The sequence below is a fragment of the Mobula birostris genome, chromosome 31, assembly GCF_030028105.1.
Source record: "Mobula birostris isolate sMobBir1 chromosome 31, sMobBir1.hap1, whole genome shotgun sequence".
NCBI lineage: Eukaryota > Metazoa > Chordata > Chondrichthyes > Myliobatiformes > Myliobatidae > Mobula > Mobula birostris.
In genome coordinates, this window is record NC_092400.1 from 7028258 (window position 1) to 7040351 (window position 12094).

Genomic DNA, 12094 nt, shown 5'->3' on the forward strand with positions numbered 1-12094 from the left:
TGGGAGGAGAACATGGACAATGTGAGGTCCCCCTCTAACTGTCTACTGGGAGCAATACTGTTATATGGACAGCCATGGTCTCCACCCCATCACAGACATTTCCATTCTATCTCTCTCCCCTCAGTGTTGCAACGAACGAGGTGAACCCAAACGCAGGACACAGGCGCGGAGATTGAGTTAGGATGCAGACACGGGTGTGAGCGTTGAACGGCGAACAGGAGGGAGTGCTGGAAAGCAGGAGGCAGGCAGAACTTACCTTGACATGGAGTGTAGAATGGAAAGCTGCAGACAAAACTTTTCTTAGCACGGAGGGATGGAGCTACACAGGTAAACCTCGGTGCTGAAGTAAAACTTAGAAAACTTATCTTGACATGGAGAGACTGAGTTTCACAGGTAAATCTCGGTACTGAACCAAAACTTATAACACACGATCCAAAGCAGCCGGGAAACGTTAATTACCACACTGGCAAAACCAACGATCTGGCAACTAGTGGGTGCAAAGCCGGGGTTCTTATGCTGCAGGTCTTGATGAAAACTAGGTGTGCTGCCATCAAAGGAAATTAGGAGAAAATGGGGAATTAACAGTCGGAACTGTGGCACAATCAAAGGGAATTAGGAGAGAATGGGGAATTAACGGTTGGGACCGTGACACTCTGCAGTTTAAAATACACTTCCATTCTTACTTTTCCAATTCTGTTGGAGGGCTACCAGCTCTCAGTGTTGACTCTGCTTCTTCCCCTTACAGATGCTGCCTGGCATGCCGAGTATGTGCAGCGTTTTCTGTATGTGCTGAAGAAGAGGCTGCACATTTTAGAACCCATCACCAACACCTGTACTAAGGAGAAGTTAGGCTAACAAGGGCCCAGGCAGGCACTGGTGTTAAGTACCTCCACTGCCCACTAAAGTTCTGAGGTCAGGGCACCATACTGTTGCTGCTGGAAAAAAATTATTTTCAACCCAAAAGTGCACCAAGAGGTTACGTTTACGAGCAGGTGGATTTACAGGTACATTTGTTCAGTGAGGACAGCATTTCTGTACTCTTCTGCAATTTATTTAAGTAATTTCTGCATGTTGGTTTTGAATCGGATTTCAGTGGCAACCAAGAAAAGGCGGCCTACTACAATAATGAGCTAGGCTGGTCCCCAAGATCCAGTAAGATCTGCTTTTTCTCTGGCCCTGATTTCCTCACGTTAAAGAGCCCGAGCCCTTTTTAATCTACATGGCACCTTCGCCTGAATGCAAACCGTTTCATAAGCATTGAAAAAATGTTTAGACTTTTATGGTCTGCACATAATAAATGGCCATCATGAGGCAGAAGGCTATCACAGAGGTACTTAGTGAAAACCAAAACTGCTGCTCAACATCATTTATGGGATTAAGGGGTTTAGTCAGATGATTTAGAAAGCTTTTGGTATTTCAATGTATGGTAGATAATCCTGAACTCTGGTGTAGGTCTGCACTGACTGCAGTGCGGGAGAAAAGTATAATATCAATCCTCATGGTGTCTCGTTTTGAGGCTTAGCTAACATCATTCATTTGAAATTCACATTAAACTGCGGCTTTACAGATTAAAAGGCAGCAATCAGCTGTATCGAAGGGTTACCACTGGTTGGGAGAGAATTGCGGTAAGTCTTGAATTTCAATCAAGGGGTTCATAAAACAGGCAACAGCAACTAATGGAGTGCCTGAATTTACAGGATAAATTATTACTCTGTACAAGGCAGCATGGGCTTTGCTTTAGTAAAATGGGAGGCAGGTGGGGTGGTGGTAAATTACAAAAAAAACAGAGGAGGGGCACCTGAGACTGCGAATGCTGCAAACCTGTACTAAAGTCTTAGGCGCATGTATATAGTTAGACTTTTACACAGTACTGTAGTATTTTTATGTATTGAACTGTACAGTTGCCACAGAAAAAACCATGACAGATGTGAGTGATGTAAACCTCACATCTGATGTGGTTCTCTATTATGGACTGAGAGTGGGAAGGGGGCAGGGAGAGGGGAATCATGTTTGGGAAAAGGGGAAGGGAGAGGGGAATCATGTTTGGGAAAAGGGGAAGGGAGAAGGGAATCATATTTGGGAAAAGGAGAAGGGAGAGGGGTGGGAGCAGGGAGCACGGACAGACACTCTGTAATGACCAGTAAACTGATTGTTTGGAATGAAATGAACTTGCCTGGTGTCTCAGTGCTGGGTGTGTCTGCACCTGGGCCAACCCCCACCCCGGCACTTCTTCTTTGCCACCTGTCTCACACCCTTCCCGAAACAGCCCACCCTCGCCATTCCCAGCATCCTTTGTTCCTGCCAGATTTACAAACTCACCTTCCACTCCACGTTACCAAATACAGTGCTGTGCAGATGTCTTAGGCATCCCAGATATATATATATATATATATATATATATATGCCTAAGATTTTTGCACAGGGCTGTAAGTGTCACTGGAGGAACTCAGCAGGTCCAGCTAGAGGGAACAAGACAGATGAGACCTTTCAACAGGACGTCCTTCACCTTTCTAGAGCCAATGGACTAACAACAAAGGGTGCTCACTGTTAAGTTACAGCAAGTGCAACATTTAGTTTACTCAGTTCTGATAATTTTTTTCTTAAAGCTGTAGGTATTGCCATTGGTTAAGTGACCAATACTGACAGAACACTGGGAAACTAACAGGAACTATGTGGTGCAGGAGTAAAGGCTTCCAAGTGGCACAATATATAACGAACATACCATCATGAGCAACTGGTCCTTGCAATCATTCCTGCACAGCAAACCGTAAGCTGTTTCCAAAGCCTAAACCTCATACCCAGGTTTTTATCGCCTCAGTGCAACAAGAAGGCAGCCAGGAGACTTAGAGTACTGGAATCATTTACTTCCATCCAGGGCCGGTAAAGAATCAGTTTTGTGAACGGTGGCAACTTGTACAGTGCAGATCACCCTTTCACCTTTCCCCATGACTGCACAGTCACGCCTTGGCTTGGGGCAGCTTGATGACTCAGAGGAAGAATATGCTCACCAAACCAATAATTAAGTGTGGTGCTAAAATAATACTAATTGCTGATCTGAAGGATGATGATGCACCATCTGTGCAGGATATGCCTGGAAGAAAAACAAGAACCAAGAAAAGTTTGGCACAGGCAACCTCAATGTGACTAAGCAACACACAGGATCCAAATTCCATCACACGATATTATGAACAGCTAAGTGTGAATTGTTAGCATCTTACTAAAGTGTAGGATACCACTGTGTGGGAAGACAAAGAAGATATTTAACCCTTGCAGTATTTATTGCTCATTTTTATTGGTCCTGGCCAGCTTCTTGACCTGCTGTTGATTGTCTGGGGAAGGTATTTACACACTACTATTGGGGAGGGAATTTGAGGATTTACACTCAGTTACAATGAAAGACTGGCAATGTATTTTTTTTTGGTGTGTACCTACATGCGTGTGCATCTACATGTGCGTCTTTGCGTCCGTGATGATGTCTTTTTCATGGCTCTTACAAGGCGCGGAGCAAGAGAGAGACTGTGTGGCGCGCCACTCCTCACACAGATATTTTATCGCCGTATTTTCCCTTTTACTTTTTACGAGGTCGAGTTGCAATCTCGACACTCAACCCGGCACGGATGGAAAGCCTGCGCGGGGGTGGACCCGACTGGTTTCGAACCCGGGAACCTCCGCTCCCGGGTCCGGCGCCGATGTCGTTGCACCACCAACTGGCCCGGCAATGTATCTCTAAGTCAGAATGTGTGGGACCTTGGAGGCGTCCACGTCCGCAGAGAGCATTCTAACTGGTTGTAACACTGCCTGGTACGGAGGGGCCACTATGCAGGATTGGGAAAAAAGCTGCAGAAGGTTGTAAACTCAACTAGCTCCATTATGGGCACTAGCCTCCCCATCATTGAGGACACCTTTAAAAGGCAATACCTCAAAAAGGTGGCTTCCATCATTTGGAATCCCCATCGCCAAGGACATGCCTTCGTCTCATTGCTACCATCAAGGACGAGGTACAGGAGCCTGGAGACACAGAGTCAACATCTCAGCAACAGCTCTTTCCCCTCCTCCATCAACTTCTGAATGGACAATGAATCCATGAACATCACCTCACTATTTCTTCCGTCTCTTTTGCACTACTTACTGAATTTAATTTTTCTTATATATACTTAATGTAATGTATAGTTGTTTTTTAGTATGTATTGCAGTGTACTGCTGCCACAAAACAAATTTTATGACATATGCCAGCAATACAAAATATGATTCTGATTTTCATTCCGAGCTGATCCTCATTGTTGGCAGAGATTGCAAGTTTATGATAAGCTGTGGAACATGCCCCAGTGAGTTACCGTAGAGCACTCTGTAGGTGACACATGCTGCAGCCAAGGTTTTGGTTTTGATTCATCATTATTGTCATTTGTATCAAGATGGCTGGCTGGTGCGCAGTGAGATCAGCGCCGGACTCCAGAGCGAAGGTTCCCGAGTTCGAATCCAGGCCGGGCCACCCCCGCGCACGCTTTCCATCCGTGCTGCGTTGAGTGTCGAGCTAGCCACTCGGCCTCGTAAAAGATACAAGGGTCGAGTCAGGGACGTTCATAACGTGACCTGGTTAACCCTGACACCACGTGCCAGACAAGAATGACGGAATGTCTGGTACGACACGCTTAAAAAAAATTTGAACCAAGATACAGTGGAAAACTTATCTTGCATACAGTTCTTAGAGGTTAACTCATTACATGGTGAATTGAGCTAGAATAAGGTAAAATAGTAACAAAAAAGTGCAGTGCAAGTAAACAATAAAGTGCAAGATCATAACAATGTCAAGAGTCCATGTTATTGTACAAGAGTTCTGTTCAAGAGTCTAATAACAGTTGGATATAAGCTTTCCTTGGGCCTGACAGTACGTGCTTTCATGCTTTTGTATCTCCTGCCCAATGGGAGAGGGGAGGAGAGAGAATGTCTGGGGGGTGGGAGAGGTTGGTGAGGTCTTTAATCATGCAGATTGTTTTGTGAGGCAGTGGAAGTATGGGCAGAGTCCATAGAGGGGAGGCTGGCTTCTGTAATTTGCTGAGATGAATCCACAACCCTCTGCAGTTTCTTGTGGTTTCTGCAGAGCAAGCTGTGATGCCTGCAGAAAGAATGTTTTCTATGGCGCAAAAATAAAAATTGGTAAAAGTCAACAGGAACATGCCGAATTTCTTTAGCCTCCTGAGGACATAGAGGCGTTGCTGAGCTCTTGTGGCCATGTAGTTGGACCAGGACAGCTGTGTTGGTGGCAGAACACGTGAATGCTCAGAGAGGTGGATAGGGTACCAATCAAGCAGCTTACCTTGTAGAGTTTTCTGGGTATTGGCAGAGCTGCACTTTTCTAAACCAGTGGAGAGTGTTCTCTGCAAATACAATATTCAGGAAACTTCACAGCAACCAGGACAAAACAACTTTCAATCCTAGTGTGCTTTGTGGAAAGTTTTGGGAGTCAGACAATGGAGTCTGATACCCAGCCACTGACCAAAGCCTGCAGGTCACAGTGGCAATATGACCCGTCCAGTCACAGTATGTCTTTGGTCAACAATGTCTCCCAGAATTTTACCCAGGAGTTTAAAAATGGAAGAGTTATCATTTCACCCAGACACTCAGAACGTAGAAAACAATTAGTATGGAAACTATGCTCCAAACCACTGAAGGGGAACATTCACTTGCCTTTAGCTCACCCAGTCTTTGACATTTTTCAAACTTTTGCATGGCTCATTGTGGGATAATGAAACCCAATGCGCAGAAGACACAAAATGGACACAGTATATTACCACATCTATGTGCTTACGTTCTACTTTGAAGGAGAAGGAAGGGACTGCGCTTTTATGTAGATCATCTTTAGAATAAAAAAGATCCTAAATTTCTTTCAGTTGAAAAACATGCACATGCAGGTAAACTTCATTTCTGTCACTGTAAATAGTGATTAGCATTGAAGCTGACAACCTTTCTGCCAGATTCCAATCAATATTCCTCATAAAGGTTACACTCGGTGGCCAATTTAACAGGTACACCAGTATACCTGCTCGTTAATGCAAATCAGCCAAACACGTGGCAGCAACTCAATGCATAAAAACATGCAGACATGGTCAATGCGTTCAATTGTCAGACCAAAAAGATCCAAAAAAAAATTTTTAAAAAAACTTTGTCATTCTAACCATTTATCAGCTCTGCAGGGCAGAATGAGACAGCGTTTCCCAGGAGCAGTGCAATCATAACATAACTATTGCAACACTAAATAATAAACGTAACAATAAGTAGTAGAACATAACAGCCACATGTCAGTTAAAATCAGTTATAAGTGTCCAGTGCAAGTTAAAAGTGTCCAAAGCAGAGTCAGGTGGAGCAGCTATTTAGCAGTCTGACTGCCTGTGGGAGGAAGCTGTTTAGTAGCCTTGTGGTTTTAGTTTTGATGCTCCTGTAACGTTTGCCTGATGGCAGAAGAACAAACAGTTCATGGAGAGGATGTGAGGGGTCTTTAATGATGTACCGTGTCTTCTGGAGGCATCGACTCTGAAAGAGGTCTTGGACAGAAGGTAGGGAGACCCCAATAACCTTCTCTGCTCCCCTAACCACCCTCTGCAAGGCTTTTTTGTGGGCAGCACTGCAGCTGGAGTACCAGGTTTTGATGCAAAAGGTCAGCACACTCTCAACCACGCCTCTGTAGAATGTAGTTAAGGTGTTAGTAGGGAGTGATGCTTGTTTAAGCTTCCTCAGAAAGTGCAATCACTGCTGGGCCCGTTCCTGGACCAGGTGAGATTGTCCGAGATCTGCACCCCAAGGAACTTGATGTTTTCCACTCTCTCCACTGTGGAGCCGCTGATGCTGAGGGGTGTGTGCTCAGGCTGAGACCGTCTGAAATCGATGATCATCTCCATGGTTTTGGTGACATTAAGCATCAAGTTGTTATCCCTGCACCAGCTCTCTAGGTGTTTGACCAAACATCAGAATGGGGAAGAAATGTGATCTAAGTGACTTTGACCATGGAGTGATTGTTGGTGTCAGTCGGGGTGGTTTGAGTAGCTCAGAAACTGCTAATCCCCTGGGAATTTTATGCACAGCAATCTCTAGAGTTTATGGGGAAATACTGTGAAAAACAAAAAGAATATCAAGTGAGGGGCAGTTCTGGGAGCAAAAATGCTTTGTGAATTAGAGGGGTCAGAGAAGAATGGTCAGACTGGTTCAAGCTGACGGGAAGGCAACAGCAACTTAAATAAGCGTGTGTTACAACAGTGGTGTGCAGAAGAGCATCTCTGAATGCGCAGCAGAAGACCATGAACATGCACTCATTGGCCACTTTATGAGGTACAGGAAGAACCTAATTATGTGGTCACTGAGTGTATCATGGAAAAGGAAGGATGTACAACAGTGAAATTCCCATAGGAATGGAATCTATCAAAATAGCCTCAGGCAGCTCAAAGTTTGCAAGCACCAACCTTTTCTCTACATCCTGCTCTTCCTCAGAGTCCTCATCCGAAGAGAATTTTGGGGGCTGCCATGCCGTTTTGCGTTTCTCTATCAGATTCCTCTGTTCCCTCAGTTGTGCAGTCTCTTTCTCCTTCTCCTCTCTCTTCAGTCTCTTGAAGAAACCTTGCCCTTGTTTCGCCGTTTTGACCAACTGCCTGTCAAACAAGAGCGTGATGTATCAGGATTAGGTTTAGAATCCCTCCGCGCACCAACAATGCACACCACACTGAACCAAAACCCACCAAGCAGCCAAACATTGTGCGTAAATTACCCTTGAGGAAGGTTGTCTTTGTTGCCACAATAAATATCATTATAGTTCTATTTTGTGTTCCTGTTTTTTTTTTACACATAAACACAAGAGGTTCTGTAGATGTTGGAAATCCAGAGTAACGCACACAAAATGCTGGAGAACTCAGCAGGCCAGGCAGCGTCTACGGAGAGGAATAAAGAGTTGACATTTTGGGCTGAATAAAAGGGGGGGGGGGAGAGGAAAAGGAACACAAGATAAGCTGGAACTGCAATAAATGACATCTGAAAAAGTCATATCAGTACAGGCACTGGAATCAATGAAACCCCTAAGAACTGAATGATGTTGGCAACTTGCATGTTTGTAACTTTCAATAATGACTTCCCTTGAAATATTTAGACAAAGTACATGTGCAAAATGAGGTTTGATACCTGTCCGAATTTTAAAGCAGCCCAGAACCTAACCCTACATCAAAACACTGCAACTTCAGGGGAATTAGTGTGAGGCGACTTGAATCACTTCTCTTTTTCTCTGATGCACTGATAATCAAATAAAAGTAATGAAAGTAAAATCTAAGAGGTTCTTCATCATCAAAGATATTCAGAAAGCCAGTGTGAATTAGATGGAAAATAAGAGAGAGAGGAGTTCTCTCTCTCTCCACCCATTGTAAAGGGGTTTGCAGAAAACACTGAGGAAGGATCTTGGCAGGATGAGCTGCGGAATTGTTGGTATTGAGACCATGCATCAGGACTGGGATTGGAGAGGGAAGGTAGGCAGTATAATGAGGAGAGAGGGAGAGGTGAGTGATCGCTGATGTGTGGAGCACTTGTATCTAATGGTGAAATCCCTCCCCAATTGCTTTTCCCCCAAACCCTGTTCTAAGATGACTAAATACCTGCCACTCTTTTCTGCATGTAGATGTTCACTCTTTGAACTAACAAGACATCCTACTGTTGTGAAAGAACTGACCTAAGTAAATTATTGTCCCAGCTCAGACTTGACTTAATTAGTGACAACCTTTGATACGGTCCTGTAATCCGCAATATGACAGTAATATAGGTCATCCAATTTTGATTTCATCCCTCTCCTTCTTCTACTAGTAGCTGAGCGTGTAGATGCCCCTCCTTATAGATCCTGCCTTGCTGCCTGCTAGATGCATGGTAGACTTCCAGCAGGTCTAGGATAATCAAATCCCACACAGCCAAGTACATTACAACCAGTGAGGCATCACCTTCAAAAGCTTTATTCACCTTGAAGGAATAGATAGACAATGTCAACTTGATCAGAGTTATATGTTGCTTAGTCTCCTACCTGCTTACATCGGAGATGGAGGACAGAAGTTCTGGGAGACGGGGCTGTCTCTGGCCTTTAAAGCAAAAAAGGCTTGAAACCTAAGATGTTTGGCTGTGAGGTCATGAGCGAGTCATCCTCTTCCTTAAAGTCACGAAAAACATGTGTGTCTGAGAGACAAACAAGCATCGTACTCCAGGACAGGACTGAGTAGCGGCTCTTGACCAGGCATATTGACCAGGATTGCAACGATGTGGCATGGTATCCGTTCCTGTTTTAACGTGGACTCTAGGGGTGGCGCGAACAGATCTGCTCGGTATCCAGCCGTAGCCTCGGATCCTGCTTTGGGCTATTGGCTGGAAAGTCACCAGCAGCAGAGAAAGACGGACAGTTATTACCAAAACTGAAGCATGACCAAAGACAGATCTGTCAACTCTTAAAGACTTTAGAAACTGACCCTGTGTGAACAACTCCAGTGTTACACTGTGTTCAATAGTCAATGCAATTCAACAATGTGTCCAATGTACAATGAACAGAAGGAACAGAAAACACAGGAAAATAGGGGAAGGATTAGGCCTTCCACTTGGCCCTGAAAGCCTGCTTCACCATTAACTATGATCATAGCTAGTCTATCCCATGCCTCCATAGCTCTCAATCCCTTGCCCTTTCAAAAAATGTATCTAGCTCTGTTTTAAACACTGCTAATGAGCAACCTTTCACAATTCTCTGGGGCAGAGATTCACCACCTTCTGCAGAGAGGGTCTCGGCCTGAAACGTCGACTGTACCGCTTCCTAGAGATGCTGCCTGGCCTGCTGCGTTCACCAGCAACTTTGATGTGTGTTGCTTGAATTTCCAGCATCTGCAGAATTCCTCTTGTTCACCACTTATCCTGTCATTTCCCCCTTGGGTTCTTATATATTTCAGTAAGATCGCAGTTCATTCTACTAAGTTCCAAAAAATACCAATCCAACCTGTTTAACCTTTTTTGATGGAACAGCTCTGTCATTCCAGAAATTACCCCGATGAATCTCCTTCGCACTGCTTCCAATGCTGTCATATCCTTTCTTAGGTAAAATAACCTGAGACTTTGCACAGTACTCTAATACAACTTTCATATTTCTACCTACAATCATTTTGCAATTACAGACAGTGTACCATTTGCCATCTCAACTACCTGCTGCAACTGCCGGGTAAATATTTGTCATTGAATAATGTATGTATTTTTATTAAAGCAGCTTCAAACACTATTAGGGGATAAGGTGCATTATTCAAACATCCTGTTTGCATACGTAAAGAACACAAATGTAATCCAATACTTACTTATTAATCAGTCACCATAACAACTGCAAATGTCAAAGTGTTGATACCATTACATATTACCCAATGATTTTCTAAAAGACGAATTACTTGCAGCAAATCTAGTTCCACCAGAGCTCTGATAGAGCAGTTGTTTGCATAGAGCCACTACCTTTCATTTGCGACTCAACAGCATTATTAAGAAAATTAACATGCTATTCACAGTGAAAGCAAAGCCTTAATTAATGCTGACTGTTTACATGGAAAGAGAAAATCCAGTCAATTACTTTCCTTGATACATGTATTATAGAAGCAGTGTATACAACACAAAGCTGATGCCTGCACTGGAAACATAATCGCTAGAGTTGAATAAATGAGTATTGACTTCAGGATTCCCTTCTAAGCTTTCATCTTCCACAGCTAAACAAGGCCATAAGTGAAGAAAAGGGTACAAGCAGAGAGAAATGAACGGAGAGATCCATGGTGGCTGGTGATGGCCAAATTGAGAGTCAGAGGAAATTTATTATCCTGGTGCGTACATGTCGCTATACGTTGCCTTGAAATTCATTTTCTTGCAGGCTGTTGTAACATGAACAAAGTCACCAGAGTCACTGAAGCTGGTGGATATAGAGGTGTTTTATTCAACAAAAATGAGCAGCAGGCATCATGCTGAGATGCTCTTGGAGAAAGAGGCCTCCCGGCCTAATATTACATGATATTTTTAAATGTTAAAGATCAAGGGTAACAGCAGGACAATTCTACAGCTACAATGCATCTCCAATGCTTCCTTTGAATGACATATAATTTTCACACCCACACCGCCTTCTTCACACCCACATTCAACACACAGAATGAATGTTACTCAGCATTGTCTGGTTTGCGATCAACTCCAGTGTACAGCTCCAAGAAAACTACTGTTCAGGGCTGCATTTTAAATCCCATCTATAATCCACGTTCATGTTGGACAACTGGACACTGGTGCTATATACCCTAACTCCAGAATACACCCTAACACAGCCATTTACAGAAAAAAAACACAATAGAATTCATGAAAAACTACACATAAAAATACTGACAAACAACCAATGCAGAAAAAGAATAAATAAAACTGAGAACATGAGCTGTCGAGTCATTGAAAGTGAGTCTGTAAGTTATAGAATCAATTCAGAGTTGAGGTGAGTCGTTCTCTACACTGGTATGGGAGCCTGATGGTTGTAGGGTAGTAACTGCTCCTGAACCTAGTAGTGTAGGTTCTTCGTGATGGCAGCAGTGAGAAGAGAGCATGGTTTGGATGCTACGGGACGATGATAATGGATGTTGCCTTCTTGTGACTGCGTTCCTTGTACAAATACGTTCAATGATGGTGTAGTCAAAGGGTGCATATTTGAAGGAAGGGTGAGACAGTAGTAGTAGTGAAGCACGTGCTAGTTCAGCGAGGGGTGGGCCTTTGGTTTTGACTGAGATCTAAGTAGAGGAGGACATTATTGGAGATAGATAAATATTCCATGAAGAGGTCAGAGACTGGGAAGAAGGCTGTCAACTAATGAGAGAAGCGTCATTAGTCTGCAGTGCGGAGGAGAGTGCGGCAGCTGCTCTTGACTTATGCTCTGCATCTTACCTGTTTTAACCTGCTGTGTTTCCTGCACGATAAAGTGGGTGTAACATGAAGTGGTTATCAAACTGGAGGCACAGAGCTTTTGTTAAACGCAACAGTGGAACATCTGCCTCTGTTGTTAATCAAAACCATTCCCCCAAATCCAACTCCAACATTGACACTA

The 12094-nt window shown here is 43.8% G+C and overlaps 1 protein-coding gene across 7 annotated transcripts in view; it reads right to left on the minus strand.

Annotated features, from left to right (window-relative positions):
- Positions 1-12094, minus strand: part of LOC140190844 (coiled-coil domain-containing protein 60-like) — an 88154-nt gene that overhangs the window by 49533 nt on the left and 26527 nt on the right. For all 7 annotated transcript variants that reach the window (XM_072247736.1, XM_072247735.1, XM_072247732.1 and 4 more), the window contains one exon: positions 7452-7637. In XM_072247736.1, the coding sequence (XP_072103837.1) occupies positions 7452-7637 (186 nt within the window). The remainder of the gene's footprint in view (positions 1-7451; positions 7638-12094) is intronic.